Source organism: Manis javanica, chromosome 3 (assembly GCF_040802235.1).
Source record: "Manis javanica isolate MJ-LG chromosome 3, MJ_LKY, whole genome shotgun sequence".
NCBI lineage: Eukaryota > Metazoa > Chordata > Mammalia > Pholidota > Manidae > Manis > Manis javanica.
Window position 1 is genome coordinate 120,683,920 of NC_133158.1, and position 19,758 is coordinate 120,703,677.

The window sequence follows — 19,758 nt, forward strand, 5'->3', positions numbered from 1 at the left end:
TGGCACGGGGCCCTCTGCCTCTGCCCTGTGACGGAGTTAGGATCTCTAAGGAAAGCACTGGTCACAGATTCTTCAGGCTCATTATGGTTGGGCTACCTAAGGGCTGGGTGCTCTGAGAGGCCAGGTGGGAACAGGAGGGGTGGAGATCCTATCCACCCCGCTGAAGAACAGGGAAGAATCTCCTGGGGTTCTCTCCATCTCTCCACCCCCAGGATATTTTCAGGCTGCTATGCTTCTAAGCCAGCTTTGAAGCTCTTCAGCCAGGAGTAGTCTTTCATCTGCACAGATCTGACCCAGTGGAAAGCTTAGGGGGACTGATCAGTGCCAGGCTTTGTTGGGCTCAGGGAGCCTGAGCTGGTAAAGGCACGTGGTCCATCTCCATGGAAATTTGGAGGCAGGAGAGGAGCCCAAGCTGACGCCTGCCACAGCCTTGGTGGGCCAAGTCTGAGAGAGGCCTGTCAGCTACCACTCACCTGTCTAGACTGTGGGGACTGAACCTGGCCTCACCACAAGGCAGAGCTGGGCTTGCATCCTTTCTTTCAGAAACGGTAAAAGGACCCGCCTCTCCCAAAGCCTGTCAGCTTCTCTATACTCAGAGGTAAGGGACATGTCTAATTGCTGTTCTTTATCTCTTTTGCCCTCAGAATAATTCATGAAGTAGGTTTTATTATTGTCCCTGTCATGGGCAGGGACCTAGGAGGAATTTTGTCCCCCTACTCCCGCCCTGCCAATTCATATGTTGAAGTCCTAGCCCTGAGTACCTCAGAATGTGACTGTATTTGGAGATCGAGTGTTTGAAGAGGTGATTAAGGTAAATCGAGGCAGTTAGGGTGAGCCTGAATTGATTGGCATCCTTATAAGAAGAGGCAATTTGGTCACAGAGGGAGAGACACCAGGGATGCATTTGCAGAAAGGAAAGACCCCATGAAGAGGCAACAAGGGGGGTCATCTGTAGATGAAGGAGAGAAGCCTCAGAGGAAACCAACCTAGCCCGCACCTTGATCTTGGCCAGCCAGCCAGCCTTCAGGACTGTGAGAAACTAAATTTGTGTTGTTTAAACCACCCAGCCTGTGGCATTTTGTTACGGCAGACCTAGCAGACAGACTCAGAGAAGACACATAACCTACCCTGTACGGACACAGCAATTAAGCTGTTAGCCCCAAGCTCAAGAGCTTGTGCAGAGTTTCTCAGGTTTTTTCTTGAACCCTGTGACTCCATATTTATCTATCAGAGGCCACTTACTAAGTAGAGACAAACTCCTTCTTGCATTTCTAATTAATCAGACACATACACCTGCCAGTAAGAGCTTCAGATCAGCATTAGCTAACTAGTGTTAACCACTGTACTGATCGGATTCCAGCCCAAACCAATGACACCTAACATCTCACTTCACCTGTGCTACTGTAGCCCAAGTATAGGAACAGTGCCCACAGGTTTTATTATTACACAGATATCCTAGGGCATAGGGCAGAGTTCCCCACCACTGTGGTGGGATGGTTCAGAAACTCTCTGCGTGTCATCACATAACCAGGGTTTCGACACCTCCGTGGAGGCTTGCTGATACCCTGGGCCAGCCCTTTGCAGCCCTCGGACCTAAATCCCAGAGTGCCCATGGAAGGCGGCAACAGGGTAGGGGTGGGATTGAGATTAACAAGGCATCCTGTTAGGCTAAGGACCTCCCAGGCTTCCCCGGGGGCACCACAAATGAGGAATCCAAGTTATCAATACATCCTGAGTTTTCTTGCATCTTAAATGACTGAATTTTCATTAATGTGAACAAGCAGCCAAAATGAAAATAAACATAAAAATTATACATTAAAAGAGAGAGGCAAGAGCTAGACTGGGTCATTGTTATCTGTTATATGCAGATTAAATCAAGTCACTAAATTCATGGAAAGCCTGTAACCCTGTTCAATCTAGGCAAGTAGTTGTTATGATTATTATTAATTATCTCTTTCTCCTTTTAAACCAAACCTGTCAAAGTCTTTGGCACTAAGACAAATTAGACATGTGTCTTATTCAGTTTACTCAACAAACATTATTGGGAGCCTTCTATATGCCAAGGGCTGGGCTAGTTGCTAGGGATGCAAAGATAAACAAAATGAGAACACATCCCTGCCTTCTACTCTCAATGGAGTTGGGAGAGTGCTGTGCACAGGAACAATTGTGGCTGGGTGAGATCCACTATCAGGGGAAAGACAAAGCACGGTGCCTGGGGTATCCCAGGAGCATAAGCAGCAGTTCTCCAGACAAAGAGACACCTGTGCAGGGGACAAGGCCAGATAGTGAATGACCTTGCACACCTGGCTAGGAATGGGGATGTTGTCTCCGGGCTTCCAGAGGCACTGAAGGGTCTGAGGAAGAGAGTAGACAGATGAGATATGCCCCTTAAAAAGAAGGGCTTTGCAGCCTTTACCTGTGGCGCTCCAGTCCCTCCTTCTGACAGTGGGCAGGACTAAGAAAATAAAAGCCAAACAGGGCTGTTGAGATCAAAGAAGTGGGAAAAGGAACAGAGTCAGGGAAGAGATTAAAGAAGGAAAAGACTGACTGAGCCAGATGCCCACTTCATCTAAAGTTCACCTTGATTTTTGGCCTCTGTGTGGAAATATAAAATTCTGAGGAATATTGAAGGTTTTAAAAAATGTTAGCCCAAATATTATGGTTTGGGGACTCTTGTACACAGCTCTAGGAAGGCAGACAAACAGGCAGTTGGGAGTTGTCAGGGTGAATGTGGCAGGAAAGTGAAACTTATATATGTTTGTGCCTACTCTGTGCCAAGTGCTTTCACTTACAGCTCTGCCATTTAATCTCCCACTGCACTTTGAGGTTGGTAGTATTATCCCTAACTCCTAATTTTCAAGTGAAGAAGCTCTAGATTAAAGCAGTCAGGAAGTAACTTGTTTGTGTCCTTCTCCACTCTAACTCCTGCATATGTGTTGGGAAGTTTTATTGCCTAAGGCTCAAGTTCTCTAAACTTGAGTGTACCTCAGAATCTTCCAGAGGGCCTGTTAGAACATGGACTACCAGGCCTAGAGTTTCTGAGTCAGTCCATCTTGGGTGCAGCCTGAAGATTGGTTGTGTTTCTAGTAAGTTCCCAGATGCTGCTCTAAGATCACATTTTGAGGGCCACTGGCCTATGCAGATGGCCTACCCAGTAACTTAGCCCGGTGGTTCCCAAACTGTGCTGCATTTTGGAATCACCTGGCTATCTTTAAAAATAAATACTGATGCTTAGCTCCTAGGCCCACACATTCTGATTTAACTGGTGTAGGTGCATCATTATTTGTAAAAATTCCCCAGGTACTTCTAATATGTAGCAAAGTTAAGGGACCACTGACCTAGCCTCACTTGTCCTTGACCCTAAGACCTATCACCACCCTCTTCAGCTGCCCACTGCTGGGGCTACAGGGGGAACTTGTTGTCTACTAGCAGAGCTCCAAGCACCTCTTTCCAGCCCTCCTGCTCCCACTGTCTCAGTACACCTGCTCCGAGAACTCATCACGTCTCTTACTTGCCTTCTCCTTTTTCATCCAGTCTTTCATCTCCTTCCATACTCAATAATATGGTATAATTATTGCAACCATCCCTTGCCTACAGCCAATACACCATTCCCCTTGTTCTTTCTTTGACCATATCTATTTAAGAAAGTCTGAGAAGGAGTATCTAAATCAAACTGCACACATGAAAGTCCAAGGAGACTTCTCAAAGTTGATGATGATTGAGCTGAGTTTTGATAGATAAGTAAACATGGAGAGGGCATTTCAAGCAGGAGTACAGCATATGAAGAGGCACGAGGAGGGAAATAGTCAGGTTTACCTGGAGAACTACAATTGTTATGTATATCTGGAGCAGATACTAACCTTATGGTGTCAGGAAATAAAACTGCAGGGCCAGCCTCTTGCTAGATGGGTATGGGCCTTGAGCATCAAGCCAGGGAGTTTACATCATCTTTACAAGTATGAAGAGCAGTTGATAGGTTTTTTACATGACACTTGGAAAAGCATGAAGTAGAAAACAATGATCACCTTTAACCTAATTGCCCAGAACTTACCACTGTTAAGATTTTAGAGGATTTGTGCCTTTTTTTCTATTCATATTCTTACATAGTTGACAGCATGCTAAATTTATATCCCACCTTCATACCTAACATCATATACATGCATATTTATTGGTTTTGAGACTTTATAGTATTTTAATTGAAGCATAATACTCTATCATATAGATACTCTATAAATTATTTACTGTCATACAGGGGGACGTCAGGGAGGGGGAAATTTCACTGTTATTCACTATTATCATCCAGTTATGGATGTTTGTATGAACTTAGCTTCTGTTAATGATTTCTTGTGACCAATAGTGAGAATGAAATTCATCAATTTTCATGAATTAACCATGAAAGTTTTAAACACTTACTGTCAAATTTCTTTCCAAAAAGCTTTCTGCCAGTGTACACTATCATCCTTTAAAAAGAATGCTCCTTTCTTCTTCTCTTCCCAGGACTTGGTGTTACAGTCAGTGCCACTGAAGGAGTTTTGGTATGGGGGTGACATGCAGATTTGCATTTATAAAATCACATACTAGAGTCTGAATCAAGTGGGCCAGACTGGGACTGCTATTGCTGTCTTTGATGGTCCTCCTTTGCTTCCATATTCTCCTTTTCCCATTTTTCATCTTTTTTTCTTTCTTAGCATACATTGTTAACTGCATACAAGCACAAGACTTGTTACCAAGAGCAGTGCTGAAAATCTGTGGTTGTAACAAGCTTGTGGTGAGCCCAGAGACTCTGTTTTCTAGTTCTATCAAAAAAACAACCTCTGGATAGTAATTCTCCCTAGTTTGAAATATTTTTTTATATTTTCCAATGAAATTGTCAAGTGAGTTTACTCTTAATTTATTTCTTCATTCTGTGTATATCTAAGCCTGCCAGTCATCATCCTCCCCCTGGAATGTCCTCCTCCTCCTCATTCTTAACCTAGCAAATTACCTTGGCATTCATCCTTCAAGAACTTCTCTAAATGTCTGTGACACTTTCCTTCCATACCTTCCATCCAGTCAGCATCAGTTACTCAGCCCTGCTTCCTATAGTCCAATTGCAGCATTTTCTGTACCTAACACTTTTTCTCCCCCTTGGCCAAGAGTCTTTAGAGAGTAGAACATTTTGCATCCCCAGTTCTTAACAGTGTCTGACACTTGGTTGCTACTCAGTAACTGTTGAAAGAATGAATGACTGAATTAATCAGTTCCTGTTTTACTAAGGTGCATGAACATTCCATCCTAAACACTAATGAGATGAAGAGTGTAAAGACAGTATGGAGATGATATGAACTGCCAAAACCACACTCTGAATCATTGGTACCTAGGGTAAAACAGACACCCTGTGTACCAGGTGTCCTGATCCTGGATTCTAAATTCTGAACATTAATTGTTCTGTATGCCTGGATATTGACTTGCATCCTGTTCTTTTTCATTTAACCCCAAATTTAATTTGTGCATAAGTATCACTGTGCTAAAGGAAGTAAAGAGAATTAAGTGATTCCAGAATTTTCCAGTGTATGTTCAAAAGAAAACTACCATGGACTGTTTATAGGTATCACACAAAAGAAGAGTCTCATGGTCTAAAGTTAAATAGATTTCTTTACCTCCAAATTTCCTGGTAGGCCTTCTAAAGAGTTGAAAGAAAGATCGGGTAGGCAATGTAAAGAAATAGAAGAACAGTCAAGTCTTCCTACAGTAGTAGATTGGAGTCATCCTAGCCTCTTTATGCTAGGGAAGATTCAGAGTCCAAATTCAAAGGCAGAATAACAAGTATACCAAGATCCTGGCCCCTTCCCCTACATTTATCTCCTCAGTTCCACAGTTGTGTAAACCCCTGCCCCCAACCCACCCACCATGCTGATGAGATAATCCTTTATTACTTCTCTTCTTCTCTTCTAGAGCCAGGAAGCAAGGTAATGTGTGGGAAATGATAACAACTTTAGAGTTAAAGACATTCAACAGGGCAATTTGATAAAAGACCAAGACACTGTAAAAGCTGAAACCCTTGAGTCCATTAAGTCCTCTCTCCTTAGAACATTTTGTTACCAGGGAAGGAGGGAAAGCACTGTCAGATAGGAAGCCTGGTACAAAAAGCAGCATTTTACAAGACATCTGTCCCATTACCACTAGAGAAACCTCTAGAAAGTTCTACTCTTTTCTCCTCCTTTATTCTACCCTACTGTAACTCCCCGCCCTCCACACCCCTGGACACACTCTGTATATTCCTCTCCTCACTTAGGCTCTTCCTCCTCCTTCCCCCTCATCTCTCTCTCTCATTCATAACTGACGTTGGTTTCACAGTTTAAATGACACAGGAATAAGCTGAGACTATCCAATGGTTTTTCAACACTCTTTGGTAGGAAGGGAACTAATTAAGTAAGTGACTAGAGGTTTAGACATTTGTTGTTTATTGGATCCAAACTCCTTAAAAAAGCCTGGAACATTCCCCTAAATAAACATTGGCCTTTCATGGCTTCTCCTTCCAAGTATAAAGGAGATGGAAAGTTTAAGAGACAGTATCTCTTCACAGATGTGTAAAAGAGTACCAGAGAAGGAGAATGGGAGTATGGATGGATGTAGAGGGGAAAGCTATGTGCCTGTCACAAAAAGACTAATGCAATTTGTGTATCTGTTGGCAGTAATTTCCATCAGTGATCATCAATGTTAGACTGCAATGATGGTGACCCATATATGGTCAGCCCAGTGGTTTGTTTAACTGTCTTCCTTAGAAATACATGTATCAAGAGAATGTTTTTTAAAAATAGTTTGTCTTCTAAACAAAAAAAAAAGACAAACCCAAATATCTCCTGTCCAATCTTAACAAACACTACTACACTAAACCAGGAGGCACCTTAGAAGACAGAAGCCATCTGTTAAATAAATAAAAGCACTAACATAGATACAATTTTCTAGTGCGTGGATGTTAATAGGGTGTTAGTGGTTAGCTATAGCCTATGAGAAAAGTACCTTTGCCTTAGTAGGCAAAGGAATGGAAACTTTTAAAGAATCTGCCTTTTTATTTTGTTTCTGTTTTAAATAAATAAAACTTGTGTTGTAAAAGTGAGTCTTGGGCCCAGCATCAAACTTGATCTGGCCATTGCTTTCACAGGAAACTGGGAAGCACAACCTAAGCCTCAGAAGCTCTGAAAAAAGGACTTCCTCCAGGGGCTAAATCAGAAGTAACTGCCACCATGGGAGGCCATCGAGTCTCTGTGACTTTGAACCTAACACTCAGATTTTCTGTCCATCTTTTTTTTTTACCGCAGACCCAGAATAATTTGGTGTAGGTGAAATATTCTTTTGCTTGGCTCAGATTAGGCACCTGGTGTCCTGAAAGAGGTCACTGATTTCCCCAAGGAGGCCCAAGGAGGTTGGGTCACCACTGGTTTACCGCAGGCCACATTTGAGGTTAATTAACCATCAGTCATTGTCAGTGCCAAGATGTTATTCAGACATTCAGCAAAGAGAAACTTGATCCAGCTATGGATAATGACCTTCATCAACATTCCTTCCTATCTTAATCCCAAACCAATGTGTCTTTAGCTGCATTGGGCGGTTGAAAGTTATTTCAGAACTGGCTGGCTCATCATGTCTGTTATTCCATATGTGAAAAGGCTTTGATATGCCAACTTAACCATTGGATGCCCACTAATAAATAATATTCTGAATCAAAACCTTTTTTCACTAGAACTGAGTTTCTGTTCATGAAAAGGCACATTTATAGACTTTTGGGGAAATTCCCTATTTATAATTGGTCTGAAAATGCTGTTTGGTGGGAGATACTGACAGCTTTAGGCTGGCCGTCTGGAGACCGGGCCTTCTGGCTGCAACCAGCCTGAGGAACAGAGACATGTGTGTGCACTTCTCCTGCTTTTCTTACTCTGCAGACCTCAGTGACCAGCTCCTTGAAGCGGTGGGGCTCGAGGGAGCCATGGAGATGGGGCAGATCTACACTGGCCTGAAGAGTGCGGGCAGAAGGCTGGCCCAGTGCTCCTCTGTCACCATCAGGTATACTTCCTCAAGACCCAGCAGCCCCTGAGTCTCCCCACCTCCCTTGACAGTCACACAGACAGCAGCTAGGAAGCCAACTTTGGATTTCAGTGCAGGGAGAGTGGGGACAGAAGCCTGACAACATTTGTAAAGACTGTCTGTGGAGATCTTATCCCAAACTGGATGTAATACCACCATCCAGGACATCAGCTAGAAGGTCCACTACAACCAGTTTGCTGTTCTCTTCGAATGCATTGGTGAAATTCTCTAAACCGGAGTGGAAGAGTGTGAGGTCCAGAGAACCAGAGGCCCAACTCCTTCCCTTTTTTCTTGTTACAAATAAAATGTTAGATGTATACCAGAAGGCTCACTGATAAAAACCAGGTTCTCTGTCCAGCTCTGCTCTTCCTGGGATAGTGGCCTTAGAAATACTATTTCCTGTTTGCCTTTGTAGAACTAAACAATCAACGTCGGCAAACCTGCTGTAACTGACCAGGAGGTTGATACTCTTCAGGGTATGGACACATAGGTCAACCACTGCAGGCTCCTGGAAGAGATGGACTGATGGAGGGAATCCTCAGATTTCAGTTGCTTCTGTTTAATCATTGCAACTAATCAGATTCTTCTCCATCTGATTATTTCAGAAGTTTTTATTCCTTTCCTTTTCCCATTCAATTTATACAGATCAAATCTATTAGTGTGCCTAGAGGGGACCACAGCATGCAGGTTTCCCAAAGCTATTTGACCACAGACCCTTTTTCTCCCAGAACCTCTTGGGTGAGTGTCCTAAGAGCACTTTTAGGGCAACTGCTCTTGGTGCTACCCTGCATCCCTCAGAAAGGTCCCCAGAGCTGGTTCCCTGATATCTCTTAGCTGAGGGTCTATCCCACTGGCTCCTGTTCTTCCCTCTTCTCTGTGTCTTCTCTGAATTTTCTATTATTCCCCCACAGCTTTGCTCCTCTTTCTTTTCTCTCTGGGCTACTGTTGTATGTGGCCCTGTTTTCCATATTAATCTCTGTACTTCCCTCCCTGTCCATTCTCCTTGATTCTAACAATGCATAGGCCCAGTCTACTAGCACATCAAAGCCATACCTTATGTATACCATGGAGAACATGGCATCTTGATCCTGGAGGAATGAAACAGGCCCTGGATGAGAGACTTCTTTCTCATATCCAGTAGACTGATTTCCAGGTAGAAACAGAGGAATTGAGCCAGGAGTCCCATCCTCCTGGGTATCTCTCAGTGACTCTCCTCAGCCCCAAGAACAAAAATGCCACCCTCTCCTATTATTTGTTTCATCATTAGGTTTATTGTTTCTTCTTATTAAATATCCTCAGGGTCAGTTAGAGGATCATCTATATCAAAACATATCTGGCTTCCCTCATTTATAGCTTCCAAAACAAGGCAGATGGCAAACCAGGGTAAGGGCTTCCTGGCCAGTTGGTGGCAACTGTCCCCTGCTTGCCCAGGTGAGATGCCTCCAAAAGGACCTGCCTTTTCTCCAGAAGGCAACATAGTACAAATGCACAACACTTCTACAGAAGCAAGTCAGATCTCATCACTCTCCTTTTAAGAATCCATATACCAGAGAAGCCTCGTCCCAATCAAGAGGGCAACAATTCTCCTCTCCTCTCCTCTTACCCAGGAGACAATATTCCTAATGAGCCCATTTCTCAGCTAATCCAGGCCCACAGTCCCTGCAACCACAGAGTGTACTGTTGTTCAAGAGATAAAAGGGGATGGCTAGGATCAGCAGCAAGGCAAGACACACTCAGACCTGAGCTGCACCTTATTTATAGGTTGGAGACATTACCTCAGTGACATGATGCTGCCTCTCACTCCACACAGTAACCAGGCCTTTGCCCTTTTCCTAACCTTTCCCATTTCTCAGAGTCTTTGGCATGGCCTCCAGGCCCATTGGCTGATTGCTTGAGGGCCTTCTCACCAGGGGTGCTGTTGTACTGATTGGTTGCTGTGTCCCAGACTTCTAGGGACTTCACTGCTCACCCATGGCAGTGTTCCTCAAAGTAAGGGCTGGAGCAAAAGAACCACCCACACTGCTTGTGAAAATGCATATCTCTGGGCCTGTTCCCAGACCTGCCAAGTTGGAATCCCTGAGGTGTGTTCAGAAATCTGTTTGTAGCAACCTCCCCAGGAAAGTCTAAGAGAACCACTTCTAAGTGGGCAGATGAGGTCTTCCCACTTCTGTTTCCCTGACTCCCCAACTCCATGAAGCTCACTGTGTCCTCTTGGTTATTGGATTATAGGACAAACAAGCTGCTGCCAATGCAAGTGGATGGAGAGCCCTGGATGCAGCCACCTTGCACGGTGAGTTCTGCCAGTCTTTGAGCTGAGGATGAACTTTATTTGGGGCCCCTTCTGGGCACTGACTTCATATGAACTCACTGACTGAAGCACTTGCAGGGGCATTGGGAGATCATCTAGTGCAACCTGTCTTTCACTTTATTCATCCACCCATTCATTTACCTGCTGAGCTTTTATGGAGTACTTGCTATGTGACAGGCACCAGGAGGCACCAGTTCCAATGATAAATAGACCCATCTGGAGAGAGTTCACAACACTACTTGATAATTTGAGACTTCAGCTACAGTATGCTTTGAGAGCCTCAGCTTGAATCGTTGCAGTGGCAGGGAACTTACCCCACAAAAGGAAGATTGTTGTGCTGATAAACATCTCTAATTGTTAGAAAGTATGTAGAATCCAAACCTGCACGCTTACCCTGGAACTTCCACCCAGATACTGTGACCGCTGGAGCTCCTGGGGAGAATTCCCATAGTGCAGAGATGCACCTCATCACCGGTACCCCCCCCTCCACTGCAGCCCTGAGGCCCTGCCTAAAAATGCCACTGCAAGGGAAACCACGCAAATTTCCTGTTTTGTGTAGGGCATTTTCAGCCAGTGCCTAGCACCATAGCTGGTTTGTATGGTTGCACAATAATATTTGTTGAACAGTGAGTGAGGGACTTAACAAATAAACAAACAAAAGCCAAGGGAACATTCCCCATCCCTATAGGTACTTACCTTACCTATGTGAACTCTCCTTTTAGCACCACTACAGGAGACATTGCACGCTTCCTTTTTAGTTCCTTCTTAGAAACCCAGCAAAAAACTCTATGATGAAAAGAAACCACTGTCCTCATATACACAGCTGAGGGTCTTCACTGGGATATCGCATTAGTAACGTCCTCGATCCTATCAAGAATGTCAAACCTCGGAAGACAAAATAGTGTTTTGAAGCTTCCTCACTCTGGTGGAGTGTTCAACCATCTCAGTAACTAACCTACTATTCTGAACCCTTCAGAACATCAAGGTTTCTTCTACAGAGCAAGGGCTTTCATGAGATTTCTACTGGGCCTGAATTTTAGGTCTATTTATATCACCCTTTGTTCTGCATGACCTCTACAAATTATAAAACTGGTCCCTAGAGACAGAGACTCTAAAGATGCAATCTTCTGTAAAGGTTATCAAGTCTTACCTCCATCTTCTGGTTTCCATGAAGACTAAGAAAAAAATGAAAACACACTAGAGCAAAAACTAATAATAGCTTACCACCTTGTTAGAATTAGAAAGGATGGAGAAAATTTCTACTACTTATAACTCTGATGGAACTGAATTGAGAAAAATCTATCCAAGCTCCTCCTGTCTCCTAAAAAAAGTTGGGAGAAATCAAACCCCCTCACACCTGGCTCAGTGATATCCAACAACTCGATTGTCATTCTTCTTAATCTAAGCACTTGTTTTTGAAATAACCAAATATTCCTCCTATCCCCACTCCCACCCTCTCTCCATGCCACCCTTCAGAGACTACAACTCACTATGAAAAAAATCTGTGACCCAATGATTTTTACAGTATACAGTCCATGGAAATCCACATGTAAAAGTGTATTATCAGCTGGGCCTGCCATCACAAAATTGCACAGATAGGGTGACACAAACAACAAAAATTTATTTTCTCGCAGTTCTGGTGGCTGGAAGTCCATGACTGCGGCACCAGCAGGGTTGCTTTGTGGTGAGGCCTTTCTTCCTTACTTGGAGACAGCCACCTTCTCACTGGGTCCTTAATGGCCTGTCCCCTGCATGAGCAATCCTGTGTCTCTTCTTCCTGTGTGGTCACAGTCTTATTGGATTAGGGCCCCACCCTTATGGCTTCATTTAACCTTAATTACCTCTTTACAGATCCTCTCTCCAAATACAATCACATGGGGAGTTAGGGCTTCAGCAGGTAACAGAAAGTCGTTCTTAAACTTGCAAGAGTTAAAACAAAAGTACCTTTGTGGAAACATTTTCCTGAAGGCACACACAATCAAAGAATGATTCAGAATTAAAGGCTTAATGTAGGGGCATCACAACACAAAAGAACTGGTAAAAATTGAAATCAGTAAATCAGAAAAACATAAAACAAAAACTGTTAAATACACTTGTACAACTAAATGCAAATGACAAAAATCATTCTTTGAAAGTGGAGATATGTAATGTAAATATTAATAAGCTGGATCCCAAACCTAGGGTTATATTAACCAAGGCTGAAAGCATGCGGGAGACATTGTTGAAGGAACTGTAAAAATATGCTAAATTTTTCATTGTTTTGGCTCACTTTTGATAATTTAAAAGTATAAATCAGAGGAAAATTTTAATAATTAGATAATCACTAGTTAAACTGCAAATAGGGCACACACCTTTCACATCTGGGAGAATTTTTAATTTACGAACCTATAATTGTATCAGAAGATAGAAAGCCAATAGTAAGAAAACACTTAAAACATTTTGAAGCAAGATGTAAGAGGTTAAGACAACAATAAGGACCAAAAAATCCCATAAAGTCACTATTAAAAGAATAATACTCTTCTAGTGAGTTAAATATTAAAATCCAATGTTATGCTTCTTATGAGAAATATATCTAAAACAAAGGGACATATGTATCTTTTTGTTTTATCCCTTATCACCCTTAAGAAAAGTAAGAAATGATATTGTTAATTACATTAATTTTAGGCAAACTAATTTTCCAATATTCCAAAAGCATGAAGTAGAATAAAGAAGGTCACTTTTTATTTGATAAAAATTACACTCAATTATGAGGTATAACAGTCATAAAATGTTAGGTATCTAATTACAGAATCAAAATATATATATACTGTGAAAAACAGTATTGATACATAATTTGAGAAAAAATAGATATATATGAAGTTGACAGACAAATATTGAGATGCTTTAAAATAGTCTTTTCTGCCTTTGAGGTCAAGAAGCATAAAACTTGGATGAAATTAAAACCTATAAACAAATATCTCATTTTTTTCAAGGATCCATTGACTATTTACTAACATAGATCATAAATAGTTCACAAAGAAAAAATATGTCTAAAATTCAGAAGCAGAAATTATAAAGGTTACTTTATTTGACCACAAAAGCAATAAAACTAGAAGTTAATAGTAGAAAATTAAATGAATACACAAATTAATCCAATCACTCAGAAGGTTTTAAATGTTCCTTAAGAACATAAGATTCAAGAGGAGACCAAAACCACTATTATTAATTATTTAAAATAATAAAAATTAAAAGTTCTAATTTAAAACTCATAGAATATAAACTAAACTGCATTTGGAAGTAAATTCAAAGTGTCATATACTCCATCATTTAAAAAGGAAAAAAATGTAATGAGTAATTCCAAAATTAGGAGAACAATAATAAAACAAATTTAGGAGAAGAAGGAAGAAGAAAATAATGGAGATAAAAGTGGAAATTAAATACTTAAAAAGCAGAAAAATCTAATACTAGTTCCTTAAACATGTGAAATGTTTGAAAACCTAATTTTAAAAAGAGAAAAACAGACTTCAGAGATATTAAAATATAAAAATATATAAGAAATGCAATAAATATAAATATGTTAATGGGTTTAATTATAAGACATTATTGACATATATAACCATCTTGATTCTAATAAATTTGAACATCTTATGAAAATCATAGGTAACCATTAGTGAAATGGTTTCAAAGATTTATATCCAAAATGATCTTAAAACAGTCTTACTGGTGAGTTCTTCCATTAGAAAGTTCTACCATTAGAAAATAAATATTTATGTAAATTCCACAGTATAAACAGAATAGAAAGCTCCTCAGTCCATCTCATGAAATTATGACAGATAGAAAAACCTAACAAAAAGTATACCTAAAAGTAGAAAACTACTGACCAACCTCAAATATGAAGCCAATACAAAAATTCTAATTAAAGTATTATTCGATAGAACTGAACAATATATTAAAAGAATCATTCACTCTTCAAAATCATCATATCAAAGGAACAGAAGGAAGTCTTCTAATATTAGGTTAGATAGAAAAATTACATGATAATATGAATACTTGACCCAAAAATATTCTGATTTTTAAAGAAAAAACTGTTAGGAAATTATGACCAGAAAAAATACTCTCTCAAAATAATAAAAAATACCTCTCATAAGCCAATAACTAATATTTTACTTACTAGTAAAACACTAGAGGAATTCTCATTAAAATCATTGACAAGACATGCATGCTAACATTGTTTTGGAGTTCTAGCCAATGCAATACACATTAAGCAGAAAAGAAATATAACTGTTTGGAAGAATCAAAGCTGTCATTATTTACAGATACAATAATTGCATACATAGGAAGCTAATAGAATCAACTGAACACCTGATAGGTTAAATTACTTCAGTGAAGTCCTGTGGAAAGATAGATAGACAAAAGTTAATGGCTTTTATATATACCGATAATAACCAGTCAGGAGCATATAACAGAAAAAAGTTAAAATATCATAATAGCAACAACTGAAACAAAATACTAAGCTGAACTGTGAAAAAAAGACAAAGAAGATTATAAGACTTAAACAGTATTTTTAGCAGATTTGAATTTAGAAATCCGACGTTTCTAAATTGGGGTCCCAAACAAAATCCCAATACAATTGTTTTTATAACTTGATAGAATAATGCAGTAGCTAAGGCATTTTATGAAAGAACTAGGAGGAAAGATGTCCCGTAAGATATTAAAATAATTACAGAACCACAATAATTGGCACAATATTGGATAGATCAATCAATAGTGCAGAGGAAAACCCTAAGAAATCCTAGCATGCATAAAAACTAATGAAGAAAAAATGAAAGATCATAAATTAATTTGAAAAGAATGGACTGTTTAACATACAGTACCCAAGAAATTGCCAAGTTGAGGAAATGTCATTATATATACCAACCTCTAACATCAGTGTATACCCCAAAAACAAAAACAAAAACAAACAAACTCCAATTAAATCATTGTTACTAGCTAGTAGGGAAAACAGATGACTATAATCACACACTGTTAGCTTGGATTTCTAAGGAAAAAGTGATATGTTTGACTATTAACAAATGTAGCATTCCGTAAGTCAAGAATCAATATAGTTATTTGAAAAGCTAAGGACAAGATGCTTGCAATAGCTATCTCAAAGAGGAGGCTAATTCCCATAACGTATAAAGAGTTCTTGGAAGCCAGCAGGAGAAAATACTAACAATGCAACAGTGAGCAGACAATTTACAGAAGAAATGGCATGGGCTAATAAAGCTGTGAAAGAATATTTAATACCACAAGTTGAGAAAAAAGGGGGGAAAGAATTTCAAATTAAAGTAGTGAGAAAGCCATGCCATGTTTCACTTACCAAATTGGCATGATTTTTTTTTTTTATGCTAACACTGTATTCATTGCTGTCAAGGGTGTGGTGAAGCCGGCATACTCAGTGAGGCAAGAGTATAAACTGGTACAGCCGTTCTGGAAAGCATCTGGAGCCATGTATCAAAAAGAACTTTACAAACATTAATATACACTGATCCAGTGCATTTAACCCTTAAAATTTTGTCTTAATACTTCTAAGAATTTATTCTAAGTAAAATACAGGTATCAGAAATATAGAGACTGGTGTATAAGAATGTGAATTTCTGGATTATTACAAAAGCAAAAAAATGAGGGAAAACTCAACATTTAGAGAAAGGGTTTAATAACTGTCTAAGATTCATCAAATGGAATAATGTTCAGCCATTGAAAATCATTTAATGAATATTTAATGACATCAGAAATGCTTGTAAAATAATGTTAAATGAAAACAGATTAAGAAGCTGATTTCCAGTTTATTAAAAACATCAGTAGAGAGACAAAAAGCTAATGCCAGTTACCTCTGGGTGATTCTGAAATTTTCCTGTATTTTCTAAATTCTCAGAAATGAGTATATATTTGTTTATGCATACAAACATATGTATATAAAATATATATTACTAAGAAAACTTGCCTCGTGCTTGCAGTACTGTATGACTTCTCATGCTTTGCCATTAGGCGGCATAATTTGAGCCTTAAAATTAAGAACCTCCTTCTCCCAGAGTTAGCTAATAGCAAGGTCTCAAAGTTGAAAAGGATCCTAGTTATCTAGTCCAGTGATTCCCAAACTTGCGTAGGCATCCAAATAACCTGATGGGCTTTTAAAACAGAGCCGGCTAGGTTTCTGTTTCAGTAGGTCTGGATGCCTGAGAATTCGCATCTGACAAGTTCCCAGGACATGCTGATGCTGCTGGTCCAGGGACCATACTTGGAGAACCAGTAATCTAGTCCAACCTCTCAATTTATCAATAAAGCCCAGACTTCTCCTCCTCCCCCAGCAAAAATGTTTGCTGTTTGTCCAGCTATGTTTGCAAGCCTCTGATGGTAGGAAACACTCTTATGAAGCAGAGTGTCCTTAGAAGTTGCAGAACCCAGAAATAACTCAGACCTGAAAGATCATGCAAGCCCTTTTTTGCTCCCCTAGACTAACATTAAGCAGGAATATTTCCTTAACTATTTTTTTAAATATCACAGAGACTAGTTGAGACCTTTTGGGTTTGTGCCTTTCTGTTTTTCTCCAGCTGAAATTAGGGAAGACTCAGATACTTCCTAGGTGATTTGGGGTGGGTCCACACTTATGGTTATTGACCATTGTGCTGATCATGATCTGAATCACTTGCCCTGAGAGGGCAAAGTTCAGGAAGGAGTCATCCATTATTACTTCTCTTGAATAATAAAAATGTGTTCATTTTCAGGAAACGGCCCCCATAACAAAGCAAATCGCCCCCCCCCAACTAGTGCAATTTAAAAATGTACTCCATTTTAAAGGGGAAATTACATGCTACAGTCGTTTTGTGAATTTGAGCTATCACACAAGAGTCCCCTGGATCAGTTCTCTCTGTAATGGAGCAGAGAACAAAGAACACGGGGCTGCTGTTCTTAGTGCTCATCAGATGTTGTAAATGTCATGAAAGGTCTTCAAGAAAATCACAGAGATGTTAGTTAATTGCCTGACAGGCCCAATTAGCAAAGAAGTCTGAGTTGTAACTAAAGAGACGTGGGATGCAGGTTTAGCCACATTGAACTACCCATCTACACTGGGATTCTAACTATTTAATTCACTGACCTCTCCTAATTTGGGGGTAAGGGAGTAAAAGACTGACATCTCTTTGACTGGAAGTGAGGAAATGATCTCACAGTTTTTGCATTCAGTGTATGAACATACAGTGAGCTCTCAATTATCTGCAGTAATAGAATCCACAAACCACATCAAAATGTCATGTTACCCAGGATCTATCCCATCAAGACCTTTGTCAAAACTGCTGAAAAACCAGAGGGGAGGGATTTTAGTTTCACTTCCTCGTCTTTTCTCTGGAGGTGCTAACAAGCAATAAATTGCTCAGCTAGAGGGAGAAAAAGGAGAAGCAAGGCTCCTCTATGGTCTAAAAAATGGGCTCCATCAGCGGGAAATGTAGGCATTGCACCACTTGGCACTGTCTGCCCCAAACATGATCGTCTCCACCCAGGACGCTCTCTTCTTGCTTCTTGCGCATCAGTCACTAGTTCCACAGCGTGCACTCTGAAAGGGCAGTGGGTCAGGGAATACCAACGTGAGTAAGATGAAGCTCTTTCCCTTGAGGAGTGAGAGCAGGCTCACCACAAGGAACTCTCCACAGATAGCCATCGTCAGAGAGCGCTAAGTTTCACACCAGAGGTAAGTGGTGTCGGTCCCTCACCATGAATTCTGGAACAGGCATAATGCCCATAATAAGGCCCATAACACAAAATGGCGCTCAGTGTACTTCTTGGTCTACTTCTCTGGTGACCACAACACAGCACCAGGTTTACTCCCCTTCCAGGTCTCCAGGGCAGTGGAGACCAACACAGCCGTCGCCCTCAGCTTCCACCACCCAGGTTGTGCTGATTCTCTTTTGGTCCCACCTTTGTCTTTCCACATCCCAGGGCCTTATAAATTTAGACCTGGCTTGCAGTAGGCTCTCCCCAACTCCAGCTCATCCTGACAACAGCTGTGGGATATTTTCCCTCAAACTCTTTTTTTCATCATGTTATTCTCCAGCTTAGAAAATTATCATAGTTCCCCATTAGCTCACATCAAAGCAAGTCTCAGCCACCTGCCTTTTAAAGCCTTGCACCAGCTCACCCACCTGTATCCTGGACTTCATTTCCCATCCCAGGCCCACATTTAACCAGCTCATACGTGACTCCTCTACCCAATGCCATCCCCTTTCTCCTTTTACCAACACATTTCCTCCCATTCCTTGCAAATCTTAAAATTCTTCCTCAGTTGCCCTATTTAGGCTCTTCTCATTCCTTACCTAACTTCTTTTGGACACCACTTAGTTTATTCCACATTCATTTAAACTTGTTGATAGGCCTCTCTCTTCAAAAATTCTTCTGTTCTTTGTGATCACACCGTCATTTCCAATAATGTGGTAGAAACCCTGAGAATGAGTTCATAGAGACACATTCTCCTACTCCTCCAATGTTAAGATAGTAATTACTTAACTGTGAGCTTTCACTGACAGTCCACCATTGATCTTCACAACTGCTTTAAGAGGAAAATAGGACAATATGTTATTATCCTCATCTTCCGGCTTAGCCAGCATAGCTTTGAAGGTAAAATGATTGGTCTAAAGGCTTACAGCAAAGGAGTAGGAGTTCTGGGACCAAACCCAGGTCTTTTCAGACCCAAACCCATGTCTTTGAATCCTAACTTCCTCTTGTTCCCACGTTATCTTCCTATCTGAACATGTGTCATACTAGATAAATGTTGATGGACGGATCATGCAGATGGTTAAAATGGCAGTGTTACCAGGCCACATTCAACAGGAGTTAAACATTTTGAAACCATGCCCTGAGAATAAGGTAGGGCAAAAATGAGAATTCACCAGTCTTTCACTTCTAATTGACTTGAGGTTTGCAGGAGAAAATACTCATAAAACCTAAAATTTTTAAAAATATGCTTTTAAAAGAACATTGGATTTTCCCTAGAAGGTTAAGAAAAGAGGAAACACCAAAGGGACTCACTTGAAAACTCTCCACATGATGTTGCTTGAGTCAGAGGCCAGAAGCCTCAGCTGTGAGTTACTACCAGTTGACATCTCTGCACTGCCTTGGCAGGAATGGCCAGGAGCAGGGGGTACTGGGAATCTAGAGAACTGGATTCTAGCGGTTCTGCCCCTCTCTCTGTGACTTCAGGCTAATGTAAGCCTCAGCAGGCCTCAACAAGGCCTCCATTCCTTTATCTGTCCTGCTAAGGGGTCGAATGCAATGGTCCCTGAGGTCTCCTCTGTCTGTGACATTTTGAGAGTCTATGAATAGCAAGGACACAAGACAGGTGCGAGCTGATCACCACGTGGGACGCTCACACCTGTCTC

The 19,758-nt window shown here is 40.8% G+C and overlaps 1 protein-coding gene across 7 annotated transcripts in view; it reads left to right on the plus strand.

Moving 5' to 3' along the window:
- DGKG (diacylglycerol kinase gamma) overlaps positions 1-19,758 on the plus strand; it is a 204,762-nt gene that overhangs the window by 172,909 nt on the left and 12,095 nt on the right. For all 7 annotated transcript variants that reach the window (XM_017648802.3, XM_037024175.2, XM_017648801.3 and 4 more), the window contains 2 exons: positions 7,923-8,043; positions 10,294-10,354. In XM_017648802.3, the coding sequence (XP_017504291.1) occupies positions 7,923-8,043; positions 10,294-10,354 (182 nt within the window). The remainder of the gene's footprint in view (positions 1-7,922; positions 8,044-10,293; positions 10,355-19,758) is intronic.